We start from the raw sequence: 25,767 nt of genomic DNA, 5'->3' as shown, positions 1-25,767 counted from the left end.
ATGTAACATTTTTGTAAATATTGCTACTATTATTTTGATGCAAATCATCAAAGAAGTTGTCAGTATTTTAAGTGACACACACCCACACAAAGGAAAACATTTATACAATAATAATCGTTGGTAATGACAGACTCAAACTACTCCAAAGTTTACCATCTCAACATATCCAGGTTATAGCAACAAGGCAAATTTTACTATTTCCCTGTATTGGGAATCTGGTTCATCTATTCTTATTAAAGGGGCATTTCAGATGGTGCCTTCCTTCTGTAATAGCTCGGGCATCCTGCTGGGTTGAGGTTTAAGTATCAACGAAGCCTTGTAATGAGACAGCAACAAGAAATCCAGAAAAATCGGGGGTGTCACCCACCTTATTTGTTGCGGGCAAAGGTCTTTCTTCACTTCCAACTCTCTCTCTCTGTGGCTACTCTGGATGAGACACCCAACTCCTGTACTTAACTCTAAATGTCCCTGCAATTGTTGCCAACCCTGAAAAGCCCCACACTAAATTCTTCATCCCAGCCCAAATCCATGGAGGCTTCATCTGTATTCCAAGACAACTTTGTTTTCTTTTTCTTCCCTTCCCTCAACCCTTCTAATCCTCTAGTTCAAGCAATTAGCTCTACAAATATTAGCTGCAATCAAGGTCTAGCACATGCGGTAATTTTCCCCCTAATAAATCAATCAATTCTTTCTGTGGAGTGGTTCCCCGCCCCCCTTACAGTCATTAGAGAATGACAGTGCTACTTCAGGATCACCAGCAACTTGAATTAGTCAAGGAATGTCAATCAAATTTGCCAGATTTTGCTTTAAAAATTAGAAAAATGGCATAGATTCACAAAGGCCTCTTAGAATAGGACGCTTGATAAACCCTTGTTGAATCTCTCTTAGAGACGCTTTAGAGTATAATGATCCATTGGGAAGAAAACTGAAATCACTATTCCTAGTGACAAATCAGACAAAACCCATAAATTCTCACTAAATAACCTAAAATTAATAACTGGAATAATCAACCATCTAGTGTTTCTCGGCAATGCAATGTTCTATAATACCTAACAGGTTAGCACAGCAAAGGAAAAATGAGAAATAACCTAGCAAATGGACCCATTTTATTAATAATTTGCTTTTTCTTCTTAGTGCCACAACTGCCACGTATGGAAGTTCCTGGGCTAGGGGTAGAATCAGAGCTGCAGCTGCCGGCCTGCAGCAACTCCAGATGGGCAACCTATGCTGCAGCTAGCACATCTTTAACCCACTGAGCAAGGCCAGGAATTGAGCCCATGTCCTCACATACACTGTGTTGGGTTCTTAACCCATTGAAGTACACTGGGAACTCCTAGCAAATGGACAAATTTAAATTCTATAATTTGCCAAAAAAAAAAGTTTTAGTTAAAGGATTAATTTGGTCAATGCTTGTCACTGTACTTCTCAGAGCTGACTTTAGTATAGGGGTTGGGGGCCCTTAGGGAATAAGAAGTGAGGGGGGTGTTCTCTTGTGGTGCAGCAGGTTAGGGATTGGTCATTGTCACTGCAGTGGCTTGGGTCGTTGCGGTGGTGCAGGTTTGGTCTCTAGCCTGGGAACTTCCACATGCCATAGGTGCAATCAAGAAAAAAAACAGAAGTAAGGAGGCCCAGTGACAAAGCTCTTGGATCCCCACCTCTATCAGTATAAAAGCTCAATTTTTATCTCTTTTTACACCCAAGAGTTCAGTCAAGGAAGTGATTTCTCTGGCTGAAAATAATTTGAGAATTACCTATACATATAGCCAAGACCACTCGTTTCATAAATGACTAAGACAAATGCCAATTCTTAATTTAGTGATGGGCCTGGAGGCAGACCTTGGAGCACATCTTTCTTCCCAGTGCTCTTACTCTCAGGGAACAAGTCAGGTGAGGATTTTTTTTTTTTTTTTTTTTGAGTGACCATAAGGAGAAACCAATGAAGCCGAAATTAGTGTGAGACGAGATGTAAATGATGTACTGGAAATAAAAACATCATCTACCATTGTACTCCTTTCTTGATACTGTTTCTAGTCATACTGAGGAATAATTTCATCATCCAGCACAAGAAAGCGGTCATGGGGGGAAGGTGAAAAGGCTTAGCTCCATTTCCTTATGTCACCAAATATATTGCTATTAAGATTGAGAGAAGTAAAGCTTTCAGTAAGATACTTGGTGAAAACTTGCTGACATTAATGACTCAAAATCTCAGAGAGACTGCAAGGAAAATGGTGTCATCACTGTCATTCAAGACACTTAAGATGAAATTTCAAAAGAAGGCTGTCAGGCATAATGACTGCCAGGTTCTATTATATCATCCTCAGAGGGTGGATCACACATACTACTATGCAGCCTGTGGGTGGCTGATATCGAAGTTTGAAAGGGAGCTAGCTGCACAGAGAGGAGCGCAGGTGGGCGTAGGACCCATGGGGGCTCTTCACAACCAGGAGACTCACCAGTGACAATCACACAGTGACTTGGGGTAAAGCTATGATCCACAGCCTGGTCTTTCCTCTTGCTTGGATGTGCTGAAACTTGACCTCATCAAGACAGCTCAACAAGATCATGCTCTTAGTTACAGAGAACAGACTTGTGGTAGCCAAGGTTGGCAGAGGAGTGGGTGAAGAAAGAGTGGGAGTTCGGGATCAGCAGATACAGACTAGTGTCTATAGGATGGACAAACAATAAGATCCTACTGCATAGCATAGGGAGCTATTTTTAACACCTGTGATAAACCATAATGGAGAAGAACATGAAAAAGAATATCTATAACTGCTGTACAGCAGAAATTAACACATTGTAAATCTACACTTCAATAAAATTAAAAAGAAAGAAAGATCATGCTCTTGGTACTGAACAAAACTCAGGACAGTCTAAGCTACAAATGGTAGTGCCAGCTGACTAACTGGTCATGAGAACCTTCCTCTCCAGTAACCAGAGGACCATCCCTGATGCATTCCAGCACAGAGAGACCTGCAAATCCCAGGCCATCATCAGAAGGCAGCTGTACAGAATGGGGTCCACGCCCTTGTTCCCAACCTTGACTGTACATTGCAATCACCTGGGGGCGATTCTACACTGAGGCCATACACAGAAATCAAATAAATCTAAATCTCAGGATTGGGACCCACACATCAGCATTTTTAAAAATCGCAAGTGATTCCAATGAGCAGCTGAGAACAACTGGGTTAGGGCAAAGAGGTCATTCAGGCCACAGTGAGGCTTTAGGCTTCATTGTTTCCACACAGAGATCCATGGTGGGCATGTCATAGACCAGCAGATTTTTTTTTTTAACTTGAAACAGATATAGGTTTGCCAATTATATAAGTTGCCAAGCAAGGACATTAAAAATTTAACTACCATTATTTCATTAAAGAAAGGAAGTCTTACAAAAATTAGGAAGGATCCAATTTCAGAATAAAAGATGAACTCGCTGTGTTGTATTTATTTTTCTCAGGTTTCTACAGATCAGGGAAAACTTCACTATAGACTGATGCAAACTTAAAGCTGATGTGATCCCCTTGCTGTCCACACCCCCAGTCAGAGCTTTGCTTCTTGGACAGCTTTATGTACATTTGGCTGGGTTTGTTCATTAAACCAATGTCCTATGCTAACTACCCCTCTGCTACTACGTCTTTTCTTTTCTCTAGAGGTATTAATTGTATTGATTAAGTTGTAGGTAACTTCTGCTTCCAGGCTTGGACATGTTCTGTCTCCTCCAATTACAGAATATGCTGACTGAATAAGCTCTCTGTAGACATTTTAATGTTTCCAGAATGGGTGTGGCATGTGTACCCCCACATAACCACTTCCTGGGGACAATAGATCCCCCCTTGTTTTGCTAATGGACAATGTTGGCAATCACTCTAAATTCAGTGGCGAATTCATTGGGAAGCCAAGTAACCTGTGATGAGTCGTTTGTTCTATGTGCCAAGTTCCACAAAATAAAAAGACTCACTTATGTCGTAACTAATTTTGAATGCCTCTTTGGACTCCTGCATGTGCCCTGTCCTTCTGTAGCCTTGGTTTTACACCTCCCCTCCTGCCCTGAAGGGACAGTGACCTCTTGAATTGGGTCTGTATTTTGTTGTCTATCTTCAATAAGACAGCCTCTGGCAATGACTAAAAGAAGGCAGCTTTTAGATTAAACCTCAAAAGTTCTCCTCAGAGTGCTTTTAACCTAGAGACTCATTTATGCCAATAATGGTGTAGAATCTTCACTTATTAACTTTTTCTAAGATGGATCAAGAGACTAGAAACTAGCAGAAACACATGATTTGACCAACTGTGAAAGTTCTGTTTGCAAATGTCTATGTTTCCTGAGCACCCACAACCAATGTAAAACTAAAGATGAGCCACTGGGCCCTGTTGCTCCCAGCCCGCCCTAACCCAAACTGAAGAGCGTGTCATCTCTCCAAGGTCAAGGGCTGCGACAACTGGCACATAAACTTCAGAATTACAAGACCTGGATTTGAATCCAGTTCTCCTATGCTTGTGGGCAAGTTGTTTGCTCATTCTGAGCCTCAGTTGCCTTATCTACGAAATGGGGATATCACCACGATCTGCTTCATTATCACCTATATGTTAATTGTGAGAATTAATTTCGGTAAAACACTTAGAAAAGTATCAGACATACCAATTTCTTACTAAAAGTTCACCTTGTAGCTCAGAGTCCAGCACAATAACGTGGTATAGACGTTCAGCAAATGCGCACACACACACACACACACACACACACACGTGCATGAGCGCCTGCTATACTTGCAAAAAGAGAAATGTCACTGGAAATGCAGAGTTAAAAAGCTGTCACTGAATTCTGAACTTCAGTTTTCAGATCTTGACAATTTAACCAAATGCACTTTGCTGCTTAATCTTGTTCCTGCCTTTCTCTCTTGTCTCTCTGACCCATTACCTCTGCTGGGATCCTCGCTTTTCAGTGATGAATTCTTAGAGCCTTCCATCTGACCACAATCCATTATTACCATGATAATGCCTTTGTCTTCGTTACAGATTCTGGTATTTCTCAGATCCAGAACCACAATCCCTTGCCATTGCCCCAAAGTAGCCAGATGTTTTAAGGGAAATTTAGATATTTGCACCTGCATCTCCATATTTTTTGTGTGCCAGCAAAAAACTGAATCAAATTCTCTATCAACACACTGGTTCCAAATCATGGATCTGAGATAAAAGGTGTTAGGATCCCCAGTGGTTGGAATATGGAACTTCATATCCATGCAGACCCCATTTCAGTCCAATATTTTGTCCTGTGACAATGAATATTTTTCAGAATCAATTAATTGCATATATGTTAATTGCATACATATAATTGCATATGTATAGTCAATTAATAGTCTTCCTACCTCTGCCAAAACTCCTCTTATCTCCCCACCCAAAACAAAAACACATCAATAAATGCACTTCTCAAGTTGCTGAAAATTTACCATAGAAGCCAAGCCTATTTCTGAAAGTTTCAACTCACCCAATCAGACAAAAGGCAGAGGAAAGGGGAGGCATTTATCAAGTTACACGGAGGACTTCATCTGTTACCTTAGACTCTGTTACCAAGGGACAGAAGAGGAGATACTTGAAGGCAGTTAGAAAGTTTTATTTTACAGATTCTTAGTCCAAAGATTTCCAATTAGAAGCAGCAGCCGAAAAGGAGAAAAAAGCAAGTAAGCGTGATGAAGCTGCCTGCATCCTGGCATTCTGACCTTTAACCTGGTGAGAAACACCGTCACTGGTGAAACTGCCTATACAGCTGGGATCTGTCCTTTCAGCTTCCACAATAAATGCAGTCAAAGGGGCAGTCACTTCTCATCGGTCACAAAGGGTCTTGTTTTTGAAGCTCACCCTCACAGAAGCCATTTTTCATCATGCCAAACCAACAGAAGAAAGTCATTTTTTGCATGGCTGGGGTGTTAAGCTTCTTGTGTGCCCTCGGAGTTGTGACAGCCCTGGGGACCCCTCTGTGGATCAAAGCCACCTTCTTCTGCAAAACTGGGGCTCTTCTCGTCAACGCTTCAGGACAGGAGCTGGACAAGTTCATGGGCGAGATGCAGTACGGGCTTTTCCATGGAGAAGGCGTGAGGCAGTGCGGGTTGGGAGCCAGGCCTTTTCGGTTTTCATGTAAGTAACAATTGCATTTGAATAATTTAACACTTTAGGTATGCTCCTTCAAGTGTCGCAAGAAATTATTGAGAGACTTGCCCTATCTATTGCAGGACTTTTTAAACAGGTATGAACCCTTTGAAATACCTAAGACTCTTTTGAGCAGTTTCTTCTTCCTGGCTTTTTTCATTTTGTTTTTATTTTATTAGTTATTCCATTCATGCTATTTTTCTTATGACAACGTATAGTGAATGAGTTGCTATGGAGTTAAACCTTTTGAATAAACAATTAAAATTCTTTAATATTAATATTTATGTAAGAAATTATAGGATCTTTTTTTAAAAAGAAGGGAACTTAGAGAGAAAGGTAAGCTTTAAGAGATGATCTTTGTTCTGTTCTTTAAAAAAAAGAACCAACGTCATATAAACTCAAACTGCTTATCCTCCTTGTGCATAACTTTGTTTCCTGTCTATACCTCTATTTTCCCTGCTAGTACCTTTGCTGTTGATAATTTTTTTATTTTATGCTTAACCAATTTGGATCATTTGACTAGGAAATTTAACATGATATGCTGTGCTCCCTGGGACAGAATTAGATACCTATTTAGGGTAGAAAATTTGTCACCGATTGACCTTCAAAGCATGTAGAGAATATGAGACAGATTTCCCTGTCGTGATATTTGTGAAATGGAAGTGTTACCTACAATATTTATAACCTGTTTATCTTAAGTAGAGAATTTTTAAAAATTACCATGTGAATAGGCAACTCATTAAATGAAAATTAATAAGAAGTCATTTGTTATATCTCTCCCAGCACACATTCAGAAATTATTATTATTTCAAAAGGGCTGGTTTGGAACAATCTTATGAAGATACAGCCAGTAAATTACTGCATAAATCACTCTTCAGGAAAGGAGGTTACCAATTGAGGCATTTAAAATGAATTATTATTTTTCCCGGCTATTTTTTTTTTCTCTAGCATAGGTAGAAGGCTAAATTAATTGAATTTATTATTAACATATGCAGTATCTAATTAAATTTCAGTGCTGGCCTATTTATATTTCTGCAATATTCCTTATAATTCCTTAGCAGTCATTGGACACCAACCTTCAACTCACATAGGTTATTAAGTGATATGAATTTGCATAGGGCTCCAGAAAATCCCTAAGAATTAGTCCTCAGCTTTTCAAGAAATTATCATCCACTAGATTTGATGAAGTGGATACCCACCCTTTTCACTGAATGGCTTGGGTTCATTAATGTAATGGGGCTGTTAGAGTTGCTTAGCTTCCCTTAGAGGTTCCGGGGCGGGGGTGGGGGTGGGGGGGGTGGAACAAAGCAGAATGTCACATGATTTGCAACTGTATTAAAAAAACGAAAAAGGAAAAAAGATGAGTGAAATGATTTAACCATGAGTCATTGGCAGCTCAAGTGTAAGTCAAGCTCTTCACAAATGAATTTAGACAAAAGCGAGGAGCCCACAGGGGATTTTCTGGAGCCTTTGCATTCTCTACAGTGAGAAACTATAGATTGACTTCACTCATACCGTAGGACAAGCCTCAAAACAATAATATGTTTTCTAAATACTTGCTACACAGTAAGCACTACAGCTATTTCGTCTCATTTAATCCTCACAAGCCCATATTCCTCTGCAGTTCAATGCAGGATTTTTTTTTTTAATGGCTGTGTCTTACACAGGTCCTGTCCATAATGAAGTTGTTGGAATCAGGTAGCCTTTAGCTTTCCTTAAAGACTCAGAGCTGGTGGGGCTTAAATAGCCTTGCCAACCTCACAGAATTGCATTAGTCCCTGTGATACTCTGAACAATGTCCTCAGCCTAGTGAAGGAAATCTTGCACTGGAGAGTGCAAATTTAGTTGGAGATTTATTCTGAATGAATTAGGCTTTGACAGTGTCCTTATTCTAAATGAATTTTTGCTTGGTTCTGCTGTTCAAGTTTATGTGTGTTATTTTTATGTGCACTGTCTTTGTCACTTTTAAAACCCAGATATACGGTATAGCATGGGGATGAAGAATGGACCAGAAAAATAGTTAGGCGATACTGTCATGTTTGTTCCTATTAAATGTTCCCTATTGACCACTCTATCTCTTTTAATTATAACAAAAATCTTCCCTGCCAGCGTGCACAATTATGCTGGGAAAACTTCTGCCTCGTTTACTCTGGCTAGTTCTCATCCACTTATGGGTCAGCGGTTCATCTTCCAGGGGTCACTAACATTCCTACCTAGCACACAATTTCATTCATTATAATGAAGAACTGTTTTCCTTTCAAGGCAATACAACTAGTCGGCTTAATTTCTCCTGATATGTCACCTGTAAAATTTTAATGATGATGTTTAAACTCTAAATGTAGCCATCAAGACAAAAAGCGCCGGTATTGAGCTCAGGGTGCGTGGGTGGGTTTCTGTTTTACTGTTTTACTGCAGAGCACCATCAAAATATGAAACCCAAGAATCATATGGTATCAATCATTTCCAGATATGCTGAGCTCTTCATTGCCAAGGCAGTTCAATGAGCTGGGGAAAACATATGGATTTTTTTTTTTTTTTTGAAATGTGAAGAATAAAATTTAACCAATCACATAGCACAGCTTGCCACTTGAGTCATACTTTTTAAAGCATTTTAATTTGAACCTTATGATTGAAAATTTGTAAAAAGCTTAGCAGAGATTTGGCTTACTTCATATTTTAGAAAAGCAGTTTCTTGACCAAATGAGACATGTGGCCCAGTTGCAGAGGGAAGGTCAAAACTACTCCGGTGAGCAAGCAGGTGGCTTCTCAAACATATATTTGGGATAGAATAGTTGGGATTCAGAGTCTCTGAGACCATCACTGAGAGTTGGCGTTCTGTCACCATGGTCTCCTGCAAGTGATTCCCGTCTCCTGCTGACCACACCTGCCGCACCCTCCTATACACCTCACATCCCTCCCATCTCCCTGCCTACAGAACTGCAAGTTCTCCCTCCCCAGCAGAACCACACGCCTTCGAAGTACCTCCTTCTGGTAACACTGCTTGTCTCTCCCTCTTTCCTCAGCACACCACCTGTGTGGAAGCAGGCATGTGGGGTGGGAGGGACACCTACTAAGTTCAGGAAATACTACCTGGTGGGAGGGAGAGGGGAAGGAAGTCACTTGTACTATTTCACCCAGCAGGCAGGGCCCTTCCAGCCTTTTAGCTGGGGTGGGGGGTTGTATGTGGGGGCCCTATTGTCTAGTCTCACTCACTCATTAAAACAGTCCATCTAAGAGTTCTTGTGGTGTTAGGAATCCATAGCTCAGGTTGCTGTGGTGGCACCATTTGATCCCCAACTCAGCACAGTGGGTTAGACTCTGGTGCTACTGTGGTGTAGGTCACAGCTGCAGCTCAGATTCAATCCCTAGCCTGGGAACTTCCATTAGCCATGGGTGCAGACATAAAAATAAGATAAATAACAACAACAACAACAACAAACAGTCCAGCTAATAGATATGTTGGGAATTAGTGAGATAAAAGATAGTAATATTTAGGAAGCACTGGTATGAAGGGAAAAACCAATCTCTCAGCTAAATAATTGTTTCTTCCTCTATCCTTTCAGGACCTTGATGTTCACTCTACTATTTCTAACCACCTTATATTATCAGTATTTGAGAATGTATGTATTTCTCTGCAAGGAGATCCTGAGCCCCAAGAAGGCAAGGGTAGTTCTTTCTTGGTGCAGCAGGTTAAGGATCCAGTGTTTTCGGTGCTGTGCTGTGGGTCATGGCTGTGACTCGGGTTCAGTCCCTGGCCAGGGTACTTCCACATGTCATTGACATGTCCAAAAAAAAAAAAAAAGTTAGGGGTCATGTATTACGCATTCTTGCACTCCCTCAAACCAGGACCTAACACTCTGCATGTCACAAAGGGGGACTTAATAAATAATTGGTAAACTGACACTATTGAGGTTGAGCAATTTGGGATGGTGGCAGGGCTCTGACACTTAATGGGGATTAGAGCTTCCGCAAACTATGTCACTTCATTGGTTTTCAGTTCTTGCATCTACAAAATGGGAGGTGAAACTAGGTGATTTCTAACATCTCTTTCAGTTCAAACACCATGATCCATATAATGAGGGGATGACTGCTCTAGGCAAGGTCCTTCCAGCTTTAAATTTGCATGACCCTTCCAGTTTCAATTGCTGGAAGCTTCCACTGACAGACTGTAGCCTCCATCATTAGAGGTGGTGCGTTCTATGTGCCTTTGCTCTTTGGTTCTCAAAGCCCCTGATTTTTAAAGTGTTCTGAAGTACCTACCATTTATTGGGATCCAGATGAATTTCATTATCAAAGTGAATGCTTTGCTTTTTCCCTGTTATAACCTTTTACTTTTTGTGTAGAAAAATTGCAGGTTAAAGAAGGGGAAATGAAAAACAGGGTTCTTTGGAATTCTAGGGAGCCAGGTTAGCGGGTCCCAGAGAACAGGAATGGCCATAAACACCCAAACAATGAAGAGGGAATTCTTAAGAAAATAAAAAAGGAGAAAACCGAAAGACAGGGAGATACTGCCCTACTTTCTTCCATTTTTTCCCTCTATTTTTCCTAGAAACTCTTCTCCCATCCTCACTAAAAACTCCCCCTTTCTGAATTTGATTTCACAAACTGGTAACGGCAGGAACTGAGGAATGGCTAGTGTATTTAACACTCCAAGGATATTCTCTACCCAAAGGCAGAACTTAAGCAAAAATTATCCTTGAATTAGTGAGAGAGATGGGAAAGGTCTTTTGAGAAAAGGAACTTCTGGTTCTCCTTCGCTATTCCAGGACAACAATAACGTTTATTTCTCTGTCCCTAACAACTATCTTCAATATCCTTACTAGCAAAAAAACAAAAAACAAACAAAAAAAAACCCCCAAAACAACAACCTATAAAATCAGCCTCGTTTGACAATTATAATTTTGCATATATATCTATGTACACACAACACACACACACACACACATACACCCCTTCTCTGTAAATTACCTTCCACCCTAACAGCTAGTGGTCATTGACCTGGGCTTACCTGAGACATGAAGTAGAGGCTGAGGGGTTGGTTTTGAAGCTCAGCGTAGCAGGTCCTCAGTTGAACTTAACTCTGGTGTGTGAACTTTACCTGTTGGAGGATGACTCTTAAATTGTTCTCACAATTTGCTGTTCTGCTTTCTCTTTTATTTTTTTTTTTTATTTTTTTTGTCTTTTGTCTTTTTGTTGTTGTTGTTATTTCTTGGGCCGCTCCCGCGGCATATGGAGGTTCCCAGGCTAGGGGTTGAATCGGAGCTGTAGCCACCGGCCTACGCCAGAGCCACAGCAACACGGGATCCGAGCTGCATCTGCAACCTACACCACAGCTCACGGCAACGCCGGATCGTTAACCCACTGAGCAAGGGCAAGGACCGAACTGGCAACCTCATGGTTCCTAGTCGGATTCGTTCACCACTGCGCCACGACGGGAACTCCAGCTTTCTCTTTTAATCTCTGAGGGTGATTCCTCTTCCTTAAGGACATTCAGACAATCCAAAAAAAAAAAAAGATACTAATTCCAGTTGCCCATGTATTGGGTGTCTCACAGGTGCCTGGTATTTTGCCTATATTATCTCCAACTCTTACATGGGAAGGCTTATGATAATACTTCTCTTAAACAAATAAACTGGAAATTCAGAGAGGTCACAAAAAATTTCCAAAATCACAGACCTAGCAATTAGCAGACCTAGGATTAAAATTCAGATGCATGTGATAGATCTGCTCATCCCTCTGACACAGCCTGTCTCCTTACAATATGCAAAACTGATGCAAAGAGATGAGGGAAATATACTGCCTCAGTTTCACCATCTATTTCTTTTCTTTCTTTCTTTCTCTCTTTCTTTCTCTCTTTCTTTCTCTCTCTCTTTCTCTCTTTCTTTCTTTCTTTCTCTCTTTCTTTCTCTCTCTCTTTCTTTCTTTCTCTCTTTCTTTCTTTCTTTCTTTCTTTCTTTCTTTCTTTCTTTCTTTCTTTCTTTCTCCCTTCCTTCCTTCCTTCCTTCCTTCCTTCCTTTTTCTTTCTTTGCTTGCCTGCCTTCCTTCATTTTTCTTTCTTTGCCACACTGCAGCATATGGAAGTTTCCTGGCAGGGATTGAATGTGAGCAGCAGCTGCAACCTACACCACAGCTGTACCAACACTGGATCTTTAACCCAGTGTACCACAGTGGGAAATCCTCACCATTTATTTAAAATATTATGCTGGGTTGGTGAGAATGTAGAGAAAAGGGAACATTTGTGCACTGCCGATGGGACTGTAAATTGGTGCAGCCACTATGGAAAACAGTACAGAGGCTCCTCAAAAAATTAAAAATAGAACTGCCACACAATCCAGCAATTCCACACCTGGATACTTATCCAAAGAAAGCAGAAACACTCATTCAAAAGGATATGAACATCACAATGTTCACAGCAGCCTTATTTACAATAGCCAACATATAGAAACAGTCTAAGTGTCTATCAACAGATTAACAGAAAAGATATGTTTTATATCTTTTTATATAATTTACATTTTATATATACATATATATATACACACACACACAATGGAATATTACTCAGCTATAAAAGAGGTATAAAATCTTGCCATTTGTAATAATGTGGATGGACTTGGAGGGTGTTATACTTAGTGAAATATCAAGTCACACAAAGAAAGACAAATGCTATATGTTTTCAATTATACCTGGAATCTAAAATACAAAAGCAACAAACAAATATAACAAAACAGAAACAGACTCACAGATACAGAGAACAAATTAGCAATTACCAGAGAGGAGAGGGGCAGGAGAGGCAAAATAGGTGAAGGGGATTAAGAGGTATAAACTACTAGCTATAAGATAGTTATGAGGATGTAATGTATAGTGCAGGGAATATAGTCAATATTTTATAATAACTTTGTATGGAGTGTAATCTATAAACATATCGAATTACTATGTTGTATATCTGAAACTAATATAATATTGTAAATCAACTACACTTCAGTTTTTTTAAAAAAAGCTCAAAGATGAAAAACAATTATGGTGGAATTTCACAAGAGTGACTTCTCATATAACAATGCTATGAGAAGAACTTGGCTCTAAGACTTGAATTCATTCATTGCCTCTTCATTTCACATTCCAGTGGCCCTGTTTCAGCCCCAGTCTTTGACCTTTGGAAAGTAAAATAGTCAAGCCAAACCTGTTTAATAATCCATGTTAAGCTGGTCACTTGCTTACGACTAATCTTTGGGTTATGTAATTATATTACCTTGATGTTGATAGTGTATGTTGAAGGCAAAGATATCTGATTGCACATGTGATGAGCTGATTAAAATCTCTGCCAGCCAAAACCTGCAGGGTATCACCTTCCAAGTTAGTTACTTGGACTACAACAATTATTTCACAATGGCAATGACCACAGTGGTAGCCTCCTCCCTGAGGTGACTTGAACAGTTTCAAATAGAGGCAGAGACAAAAAAAAGGGGTGAGGAGGTAGGCAAGTATACAGCATTTGATTCATTTTGAAACCTGGTATTTTTATCAGGAATCAATGGGATAGAATTAGAGTGTAAATTAAAATCTCTCCTTTTCAAGAAATGAAAAACAAAAGCTCATCTTTATCTCTGAACTATATCAGAGATTTCATAAAGCTAAAGGCATATTTTAAAAAAACTCATTTAAATGAAACAATGACAAATTTGCCTTTCATCTAGTCATGGAGCTAAACACCCAGACAGGTTGTGCTGTGATACCCTTTTATTACAGGTATGATAGCCCTAACGAACAGCGAACTGTACCTGGCAGACTAATTTATGCAGGATTTGTATTTCGCTCCCTCTCAGCATGTTGTAACTGTGGCGAAGCTGTTCTCAGGAGTTATTACCCCAACATAATCATACCCTGTGGATTCGGAGCAGTTAAATGGGTTCTGTTATCAGAGGCACATATGCACCAAAGCAGCTGCCGTCCCTCAGCCACTGTGCGTGATTAAGGCTCACTGACGGGGCTGCTTGTGATAGGCTGGAGTCAGGTAGATACAGTTCAGCCGAGAGAAATTCAGGCAAGGTACTGAGGAAATTGTATTTTAAACGGTTCTATCGTATCATCAAGTCTCCTCGTTGTAAGTGCCAGGGTCATGGATTTCATTCTCTCTGACCACGTAGCCCTCAGAAGCCTGGCTCGATACCTGGGTGTGAAATCAGGGGTGATATTAAAGGAGCTGATGCATTGAGCTTATGTCAGGGAATGTCTTCTTACTGGATTTTCATAATGACTGGCTGCAGATGGGCTGAGGGGAAAGTCAAATCAAGAGCATTTCTGTGAGAAGAAAGAAATCTTCCCCCCTTATTCCCTTTCAAGAAAATGAATAGCTGAGCACCAAGGGGCCAAATACAACTTTTTTTTGAAACACATCTTTTATGTGAAGGACAAGTTGAGAAGAAAAACAAGACCTCTGAAGCTACTACCGTGGCTTTAATCTAAGAAGTGGCAGCCCCATTGCTGACATCATTATAGAGGCTGCCTTCATTCTGAGAGCTTCACAGATGGTGTTACCTGCATTTTACATCTGGCCAGATGAAGATGAATAGGGCTGATGAGACCTAAACCATTAGATCAGTGGTCTGTTACCCTGGCTGTGCTTTAGAAGCACCCAGGGAGTCTTTAAAACTACTGATGCCAAGGCTCCATCCCAGACCAATTGAATCCAGCTCTCTGGAGGCAAGGCCTGAGCACTGGGATGGCGTGGAAGCTCCCCAAGTGATTCTACTGTGTAGCCAAGTTGAGAACTGCTGAGGTGGATGATGGCCCAGATAGGTGAGGCCAAGTGTCCGAAGCCCTCAGTGTTGGGGATGGGCAAGGTCACCAGGAGAAAGGCAAGGGAGAAGCAGTATTTAGCATTGTTCCCACATAGTTGAGAGGTTTTCTGGTCAAACTCAAGGTGCAATCCTTGCTTTCCATTCCTTTAGCTGTGCATTTCTGTGAAGGGTCTCACACTTTGTCCAAAGGCTTTGGAGGGAAGGAGAGATTTGATGAAATGGTGTGCAGACAGAAATGGAGCATCCATGGCTCCCAGCCCCATCGGCCTTCCCTCTCTCCAAATCTGCCTCCCAGTTTCAGGTCTGCTCTTCCCCTAGCCAGAGTAAAGGAGCCAGCTCTGCCCCAGGGAGGGAGGCCCTCAGCTGTCCAGCCCTGCCTGTGACTGCGTGGGTGAGGGTACCTAATCCAGCAGAATTGGGTGGATGATCTAAACCACATTCTCCAGTGCTTTATCAGAAATAAAGCTGATAGGAGTTCCTTGGTGGCCCAGTGGGTTAAGGATCCAGCGTTGTCACTGCTGTGGCTCTGTTTACAGCTTGGGGAAGGTTTGCTCCTTGGCCTGGGAACTTCCGCATGTCATAGGCATGGCCAAAAACAAAAATAAAACAAACAAAAGAAGAAAGAAAACTTACATTTTGACCTCCATTTGCCTCTCTCCTGTGGAAGGGCTCTGCTCCTTCCAAGAGACTCTCAGGGGCTCTCTCTAGAGGTATGCCATCAGCCCAAACATCATCTTAGACAAGTCATTACAGAGAACGTGAGAGAAATTGCACAAGGGAAATAGAAGCGAGAATGGGAACATTATATCAGACACTGTGGAGAGTGTGTGACAGGTAGCAAATAAGTGATTAACTACAAATCCAGAGTTCCTGGGTTATGTACAGCAAATGTTACCCTCCTGGGTACCAAAAAAAAAAACACCTGGCTACAAAATGGAAAGCTCACCTGAATTCCATGTAATCTAAGGACTCATGGGAGAATCCTAGGTCCCAACATACAGATATGTGCCCTGACCACCTGTGGCCCAAATAACTCACATTCACCCCCCACCCCCCGTGATGGATCCTGAGACTTGAAAATGCTGGCACACTCATAGCACTGAGTTCTTAAATCCCCAACTCTTGGTGGAAATACAAATCTCCTGCCGGTCTCATCATGGTAGCAAAATACATTTAAGTGATTGCTTAAAATTTACAAAGAGCTTCCACATAATGATCTCACTGTGCCCCTCAAAAGTTCTGTGACTTATTTCTATTTCCACTCACATTTACAGAATAAGGGTGCTGAGGTCTCAGAAGCCCACATGAGCAGTACATGGCAGCTAGATTAATCCCAAACTTTCCGTATTCAAAAGCTACACTTTCCCCAACCTGCAATGTTGTCTTTTAGTTAATGCCTGGCTATTTCCTCTCTTCCTACTGGCTCCCTGACCTTCTTGCTTCGGTGGTGCTTGCTGCTCTAAGCACCTAATACTCTTGGTTAATGCTGCAACACAGGTTTAGGCTGGATTTACTGATTCCTGTTTTTAAGAACTGTAGGTTGAAAGATACCACTGTTAGACTGGAATCAGTAAGGGATAAAAGGAGAACGAAGTTGCAGGGTAAAATATAACAAAAGAACCCAAGAGATAGAAATAAAATAAATTTTAAGGCAGCTGAAATGAAAGGCATACATTTAGAGAGATCAAATAAAATATGGATTAATGGCAAGTAATAAAAGAATATATTTAGCAGTTAGTAAAAACGGTTTTTTTAATCTTATTCTTATTACCCTCCAATGATCTATTGAAAACAGCATGACTTCACATGTAAGACACAAATTCTTTGTAAGTTAAAATACATATGTCCTCATCCCCCCAAAAAAATACTGTTGGTGCTTGTGTGCCCAAGTATGCTTCCAGACTTTCTGGATACAAAAGGAATGAGAGGGGGGACCTGTTTACAAACAGCCAAGAATCTAGCGATAGTGTTTTCAAATAACTGACCACTTGTAAAAACTAGGCAGGTATATCAGTCAAGATGGGCTCAGTTACGTTTTAATAACATAGAAGTCCAAACCTTCTAGGTTTAAATTAACAAAGATTGATTTCTTGCTCACAGCACTTATTCATCAGAGATTAGCTGGAGGTCCGTTCCAGGACACAGCCACCATCTGGAATGTCACCAGCTGTGAAAGAGCCATGGAGGCTCTCACACCAGCAACTAAATCCTCTGACCCAGAACCGACAGACGCCACTTCCACTTCCACTTTATTGGCCAAGGTTGTTACACAGTCACATCTGCCTTCAAAGCAGCCAAAGCGAGCGTGCCATCCCATCATTCCCCAGAACGGGGAAGAACTACAGCTGGTGGGATAGTACTCATTACTAACACCATGATCGTTTCGTTTTTGTTCAGAAAGCTCCAAGAAGGAGAATCACCCTCAGTCAGGGCAAGGCAGAGGGGACACAGGGAAAGTAAGGACTAGATTTCCCTAGATGTCATTGAAGAAGCTATTCTGAGCAAAGGAACAGCATGAACAAAAACATGAAGAGCTGACTGTGGTGAGAGTGCAGAGGATGTGTGAGAGACAGGAGGGTGAGGAGGAAGCTAGGCTGGAGAGGAAGCAGGGGAGCAGAGGGTTAGGGACTTTGCCATACGGAGGCAGTTACTTTTATCTTGTGGGCAATGGGATATCATTTAAGGATGCTAAGCAGGTATGTGTCAGGACAGAAGATGGACTAGAAAGAGACCAAAAGGGGGCAGGGATAGACAGAAGGCTCCTCCAATATTTGGAGGTCCAAACCAAAGCATTGTCAGAAGGCTGCAAAGAGAGGGAATATTTCCAGAATAATCAGAAGCAAAAATCAATAGAACCTGGTTACAGAGGGTGAACCCCAGATTTCTGCTGGATGGATGGTTGTGATAATTCACTGAGATATATACAGAAAGAGAGTGTTTAGAAAGAAGATGAAATTATTTTTGGTCATGTTTAATGAGGTTCACTTACGGGCCATGAACAAGAGAGGGCCATCAGTCACTCAGATGAGGAGGTCATGAACGAGACCAGGGGCAGGGGCAGAGAGGTGGGAATCGCCAGATTAGAGGTGGCAGCTGGGCTACACTGAAGATGAGGTTTCCCAGAAAGGGAAATCGAATGAGAAGGCAAATAAAGATGTGTTCTAGAAAACACCAATATTTTGGAGTAGAGAAGGAGGGACTTGCAAAGGAGATTAGGAGGGGATGGTCAGTGAGCTGGAAGGGCAGCGGAGGGGGAGGCGTGGGAGAGGCAACCTTCAGCAAGGGAGTAACAGGCAACAGTCCTGACCCCACAGAGGCATTATGTGAGAGACGCTGAAAACAGCCCTTTGAACCTCACTCCAGAAGGTCAAGGGACCTTTGCTAAAGCAGTCTCGATGGGGTGGTGGTCGGTAAAGGAGGTGCTTGGGGGAGCTGAGGAGGGAAAAAGCAGTCAGGACGCAGAGAAAGACTGAGATCAGGGAGTAGCTAGAAGGGCTCTAAGGCTGGTGTGTGTGTGTGTGTGTGTGTGTGTGTGTGTGTGTGTGTGTGTACAATGGTAGGAATATGAGTATGATTCTATGCTGAGGGGATCTAGCAGTAGGGAGGGAAAGGCTGAAGATGGAGAGGAGAGGTAGGTAATTAATGGATTTAGAAAGGACCCTGTGAAGGTGGGAAAGGGTCTGAGAGCCCAGGAAGAAGGCCAAGCCTTGGACAGGAGAAACAAAAATTCGTCACTAAGGGAAGTTTGGGCATGGACCAAAAAGAAGGGTGGCACTGGGGGACTGGAAACTTGGGGGGGATTTCTCTAATAGCCTCTGCTTTCTCTGCGAGATGGAAGAGTTGGTTCACTGGATATTTTCAAGCCTTTTGTAAGCTGGGCACATGAGACTAAGGGCAAGGGAGTGCCGGTGTGATGGGTGCTTAAGAGTGGGGGAGGTGTCCCTCTTCTGCGGAGGGACAGAAGAGGGAAAGACTGGAAAAGGCTTTGCAGAAATGGAGGAACCACAGATCAGAGACACAAGAAAAGTGGGGTCTAGAGGCAAGACACACAGCCCAAGGAATACAGCCTCCCACCAAATGGTGGCAGGAAGGTACATTTCTTACAGAGAGTATCCTGTGACTGCATTTTCACCTCCAGTCATTAACTTATGACGTATTTCACCCTGTTTCATGATAGGGTGAAGGGATGAGGATACGACTGCCTTTCTCTGGGCCCTGGGTGAGCCATGCAATGTGGGTTTTCTTCTCCCTTCTCCCTCCTGTGACTTGGGTGCCTTCTCTTCTGTTAGGAGAGTCAGCCCAATAACTAGCTTTCTTCTAGCCCTGTTTCTGAGTCACTACCTTGTGAGAGACCTCTGCTTTCTACACCCCAGGGAGGAGAAATTGAGTTTAGAACCAGGAGTTTAACACATATGTTATAGAATATAACCCACCACCTTAAGGTTACTTTGTATCTTTACATATATGGATAGTATTCTTCCAGGAAGCACTCTGGCCCAAGTAATTCCTTTCCTGGGAATTCATCTAAAAAGGCAATTCCTGCTCATCACCCACCCCCATAATAAGGTATGTGCTTGAAAATGTTCGAGGATGCATTAGCTATAATACTGAAATAATGGAAGACAAGTTAATGGACAGCAGTGTGTCAGTGTGATGGAAAATCCATGTAGTTATCCAAACGGTAGTTTTGAAGACAATCTGTATGACATGGCAAGTGCTTATATTCTGAGTAAAAAGTACAGAATGTGACCTCGAAACTTCATTATGATTATAATAATATATGAAATAAATATTACTATTATTTTTTACTTTTTTGGCTTTTTTGTCTTTTTAGGGCCACACCTGCAGCATATGGAGGTTCCCAGGTTAGGGGTCCAATTGGAGCTGTAGCCACCTGCCTACACCAGAGCCACAGCAATGCCAGATCCAAGCCGAGCAATGCTGGATCCTTAACCAACTGAGCAAGGCCAGAGATCGAACCAGCATCTTCATGTCGTTAACTGCTGTGCCACGACAGGAACTCCCGAAATAAATATTATGATGGACAAAGATTGAAAAGGAACAAAATAAAGGAAAAGCTTACTTTCCTTTTTATGTTGGTGGGATTGTGGGTGAAATTTGCATCTTCATTTCCATTTCACTGTCACAATATTGCTCATTTATAAGAAAGATCCTCCATAAACAGTTGGAACTTTGGACAAACTAACAGAAACATGGAGAAAGCAAGCTGCCCTTCCCCCATCCTCCTGCCTGTTAACAAAAAAAGAGCTGCATCATGTTCAAGTTTGAGATGGATTCTTTCACAAATCCCGGACTTTAAACCTTGTTATTAAACATCCGTCAGTTTCCATCTAACATGTTGACAATCCCCCAAGTATGTTGGATTAAAATTTTTCTTTTAATAAAGAGATTTGAAATTCCATTCCAGTTGCCAACCAGGTCTTTCAGCTTGAAAGAAAGCAGGAGGAAGGAAGGAAGGAAGGAAGGAAGGAAGGAAGGAAGGAAGGAAGGAAGGAAGGAAAGAAGGAAGGAAGGAAGGAAGGAAAGAAGGAAGGAAGGAAGGAAGGGAAAACACCAAAACCCCACACTGGCTCCTATCATCCCTTTGGCAACTATTCTATTTTCTCTCCATATTGCCCCAGATTCTCTCCAAACACTCTTTCAATTCAGTTTCTATTACTGCCAACTCCAGAAACAGCTTATATCAAGGTCAACAGTGACTGCCTGACTCAAAGGACAAATTCTGGTTCTCAAAGAGAAACTCCCATCACACTTAACACTGTGTTCCTCTTCTTCTTCTCTCTTGGCCCTAGGTTGCTAATTGGACTGTCCCCTCCTTTTATTCCTTCCCTCCTCACTGATGCAGCACTAACTGCCTTCAATCTGAATTACTGGCTTGCAAACCTGCCAACCAGACTCCTTCCCTGCCTCCTACTCCAAGCAAAACATATTCATCCAACACATGTGTCCAACATCTACATCATGTATTCTCTCCAGCAGCGGTAACCCCTGAAGGAGGTAAAAATTAGTTCATCGGGGGCAAGAAAAACACCCTTATTCTTTTAAAAGTATATATTCTATATGTATAAAGTACCTATGAAATACAATACAAAAATCAAAATACAATATATCTGTGATATTAAAATTTTGTGGGTGTGGAGTTGCTGTCGTGGCACAGTAGAAATGAATCCAACTAGTATCCATGAGGATGTGGGTTCGATCCCTGACCTCGCTCAGTGGGTCGGGGATCTGTCATTGCCATGAACTAGGTCGCATATGCGGCTTGGATCCCGCATTGCTGTGGCTGTGGCTGTGGCATAGGCTGGCAGCTGTAGTTCCAATTCAACCCCTCCCCTGGGAACTTCCATATACTGTGGGTGTGGTCCTAAAAAGAAAAAAAAAAATTCTTGGGTGGAGGATGATTAGAAGGAATGTCTAAAAAGACTCCCGGATGAGAAGCAACAATGACAAAAAGGCTGAGAAATACTGTTCTACACTGTGCCAGCATTCTTAGGTGCTAGGAGTATAGAGTGGATGAAACAGACCCATGCACTTGCCCTCATGTCATGGGGGAAATGAACAAATAAAAATATACAATTTAACAGTCGGTGATAATTGCTGTAGACAAAAATAAAAGCAAGGAAAGGGGTTTGTAGTTTGGGGAATGGGTAACAGGGCAGGGGATTGCAACAATAAAGAAGGCCTCCCTGAGAAAGTGGCATTTAAATAAAGATGCAGAGCTGAAGGAACAAGCCATGAGGATATCTAGGGGAATATAGAGGCAGAAGGAACAGGAAATACAAAGGCCCTGAGGTAGGAGTGTTCTTGACATGCTTGAGGTATAGTAAGTAAGGAGGCCACTGGCTGGAACATACCAAGCAAGAAAACAGGTAATAGATGAGATCAGAGGTCTAACAAGGAGTCCAATCATGTACAGCCTAGCAGGTCATGACATGGTTTATACTCTGGGTGAGATTAGAATCCTCGGGAAGGGCTGGAACAGGAGACTGATATAACCCAGTGCATTTTGAAAATATCTCATTGTCTGCTGGGCTGAGAACAGATTGCAGGATGGAGGGGTGAAAGCAGGGAGACCAGTTAGGAAGCCCTTGCAGTCATCCAAGTGAGAGATAACAGTGGCTTAGACCAGGCAGCACAGTGGAGATGGGAAAACAGGTCAGACTCTGAAGGTAGTGCCAGGAGGTTTTCCTGGTGGGTTAAACATAAAATGTGAGAGTAAGAGAAGAATCAAGGATGATGCCCAGGAAGAATGGAACTGCCAGCAACTGAGATGAAGAAGGCTAAAGGAAGCGAGGGTGAGAAAAAGACAAGGGCTCGGTTTGGGACACCCAGAGATGCTTATTCATCATGGCGGTCAAGATGCTCAACAGGTGATTGGAGGGCATGGCAGTGTGGGATCCAGGGAGAAGTCGGCTGGAAATACCTGCTTGAGAGTACTTCCAGTCAAGGCCATGATACTGCCAAAGCACCAGGGGAGTGTGTGAAGAGGGAGAAGAGAAGAGGTCAAAGAGCTGAGTCATTCCTGGAGATGAGGATGAACCAAGAAAGTAAATCAAGATGGTAGCCAGTGAGGGAGCAAAACCAGGAGAATGCAGTGTCTGGAAGCCAGGGGAGGAAAGCGTTTCCAGGAGGGAGTGAGCCACTGTAGCAAAGGCAGACAAGATAAGATGAATGAGGATAAAGATAGACCATTAGGTTTGGCAGCTTAAGCTCTTTGGTGCCCTGGGAAATGTAGTATTAGTGCAGTGGGTTCAAGAGGGGAAATGGAGAGAAGAACGAGATGCTGAGAGTGTAAGGCAACTCCCTGAGAGCTTTTGCTATGGGGAAACAGAGAAAGAGGGTAACAGATAGAGGAGGACTTGAGATTGTTTTTTTAAGATAAAAAGATGATAGCATGTTTCTGTGCCAATGGGACTGATCCAGTAGAGGGGGAAATTGATGATGTGGCAGAGAGAGGAGATGGTTCCTTGGCAGTATCCTTGAGGAGGTGACCAGGGATGGATCACAAACAGTGGTGGAACTGGCCTTAGATGGGGTGCACTGCAGCGAACCTCTGCTGAGCATCTACCATGCACTAGGTTCTCCACACTCCAATGTCACTGAGTCCTCACAGGCTGGAGAGAAAGGTAAGATTAGCCTTATTTTTCAGATAAGGAAATCAAGGTTTAGGGAGTTCACAGAGTTAGAAAAGTACCTGCAGCATGAACTCTCTTTGGCTAAATTCAAATGCCTGGTCCTTTCCCAGGCTGTCCCATGGAACACCCTCATTTTACAGAGAGAAAGAGGGTCCCATTAACCTACTCAGGGCCCCACAGGGATCAGAACCTGGGTGCCTCGCTCCCTCCAGGTACCCTCCAACCAAGCTCTTCCTTCCTCCAGGTCCTTGATCACCTTTGCTCCAGCTACTGCTCACATCGGGACCACCCTACTCTAGACCTTGTTTCTCCTGCCCTCTTTTTGGCTTTTAGCGAGGGTTATTGAGGTATAACTGCATATAGTACAGCTCATCCTTTGTAGGCATACAGGTACATGAATTTTGACAATGCGGAAAGGAATGTAAATACCACCACAATCAAGACGTAGAACACTTCCATCACCCACTCCCCCTCAATTTTCCTTGTGCTCCGTTGTGGTCAGTCTTTCCCCCACCCTACTCCAAACCCTGGGCAACCACAGGTCTGTTTTCTGTACTTAACATTTGGGTTTATTCCAGAATGTCATATATATAAGATCATACAATATGTAGCCTTTTGAATTTGATTACTTGCAGTTAGCACAATACATTTCAGATCCATCCATGCTACTGTGTGTGCCAATAGTCCGTTCTTTTGTATTACTAAGTGATATTTTAGTTTATGGACAGGCCATGGCTTGTTTGTCTATTTACCAGCTGATGGATATGTAAGAGGTTTCTAGTTTTTAGCAAATATGAATAAAGCCACCGTAAACATTTACATACAGATTTTTTTGTGTGGACATATGTATTAATTCTCTTAGGCACATACATAGGAATGGGACTGCTGGATCATGTTAAGTCTATAGTCAGCTTTTTCAGTACTGAGCAGTTGGATATTTATAAGCAAGAAAAAAAAATAGCCTTAGCCATATACAAAAAATAAAATGGATGAGAAACTTAAATGTAAACCTAAAACTAAAAACTTTCTGGAAGAAAAACATAGGGGAAATTATTTGTGACCTTGCATTAGGCAAAGACTTAGATTTGATGTCCAAAACATGATACATAAAAGAAAAAAAAGATAAACTGGAATTCATAAAAATAAGGATGGTTCTTCAAAAGACACTGATAAGAAAATGAAAAGACAAGCCACTAACTCAGAAAATATTTGTGAATTACTTATCTGACAAAGGGCTTGTATCTAGCATGCATGAAGATTTCTTAGAACTCAGTAATAATAGTAATAAACAATTTAATAAAAATGCACAAAAGATATGACAGACACTTCACAAAAAAAATATATATGGAAGGCAAATAACCTCACAAAAGGATGCTCAACATCATTAGTCATTTGGCAAATGCAAATTAAAACTGTGAGATAAACTACACTTCTATTAAGTGACTCCAATTTTTAAAAACCTGCCAAGTGCTAGCAAGAATGCAGAACAACTAGAACTCTCACATGTTGCTGGTGGGAAGGTGAAACGGTACAGCCACTTTTGAAAACACTTGGCAGTTTCTTATAAAGTCACACATACAGGAGCTGTGAGTAGAGAATGGACTGACTACAAAGGGGGAAATAGGAAGCTTTGGGAACTGTGGAAATGTTCTCTAACTTGATTGTGGTGGTTGATACATGAGTATAACATTTGGCAAAACCCAGAGAACTGTACACTAAAAAGAATTTTTTACTGTGTTAAAATTTTACTTTAGTTCTAAATATAGTGGTGGGGGGAGTAAAAACAAAGGCAGCAAGGCCACTATGCAAATTACCTAACTTCTCTGTGCCTTTGGCTTTTTATTTTTTTGATTTTTTTTTTTTTTTTTTTTTTTTGGTCTTTTAGGGCTGCACCTGTGGCATATGGAGGTTCCTAGACTAGGGGTCAAATTGTAGCTGTAGCTGTCGGCCTACTCCACAGCCACAGCAATGCCGGATCCCTATCCCACTGAGCAAGGCCAGGGATCAAACCGTCAAACTCATGGTTCCTAGTTGGATTCATTTCTGCTGCATCACAACGGGAACTCCACCTTTGGCTTTTTAAAAAAATCTATATACTCAGGATAAAACAGTACTTTCCTTACATTGTCATAAAAATTAAACGTGTTGACTTATGCAATATACCTAAAGTACATGGCATGTAGCAAATGCCATATAATTACTGGCTGTTATTTTTATTTGTGTTATTATTACTTGCATATTGCTCTTTGAAGTAGTCTAGTAATAAAACGATGGAGAGAAAAGAAGGGTAGGTAGGGGCTTGGGGGTAGGGGTTGAGGGATAAGGAGACCTAGACACCCTGACTGGTAGACAGAATGGAGGAAATCAGTGAAAAGGGAGTGAAAGAGATAGAGGATAATGCCAAATGCACAGTCCAGCCCTGTGCTACTAACATGGCATCAGCTGCCCGTTTTTTATATATATATAAAAAAACTCCCTTTCACTTGTCAACAGCTAATCAAGTAATTTCTGGAGGCCAGAAGTGATTTTCTGGATTAATGACAGCCCCTCCACAGATCAAAATGTTCACATCCTTTTTCTGTGTTCTAATCCTATACCTCAAATATTGGAAAGACCAAACAAATAGACCTCCTAGATGTGCACTATACAATATCATTAAAGTGACACTTCCCAATATTTAT

The 25,767-nt window shown here is 41.7% G+C and overlaps 1 protein-coding gene across 1 annotated transcript in view; it reads left to right on the top strand.

Moving 5' to 3' along the window:
* Positions 1,306 to 25,767, top strand: part of CLRN1 (clarin 1) — a 47,548-nt gene continuing 23,086 nt past the window's right edge. The window contains exon 1 of the mRNA XM_003358614.4: positions 1,306 to 6,123. Within this exon, the coding sequence (XP_003358662.2) occupies positions 5,871 to 6,123 (253 nt within the window). The 5' untranslated portion in view covers positions 1,306 to 5,870. The remainder of the gene's footprint in view (positions 6,124 to 25,767) is intronic.

This window comes from Sus scrofa, chromosome 13 (genome assembly GCF_000003025.6).
Source record: "Sus scrofa isolate TJ Tabasco breed Duroc chromosome 13, Sscrofa11.1, whole genome shotgun sequence".
Taxonomy (NCBI): Eukaryota; Metazoa; Chordata; class Mammalia; order Artiodactyla; family Suidae; genus Sus; species Sus scrofa.
The sequence above is the reverse complement of the archived record's forward strand: the minus strand, read 5'-3'. Positions and strand labels throughout refer to the sequence as shown.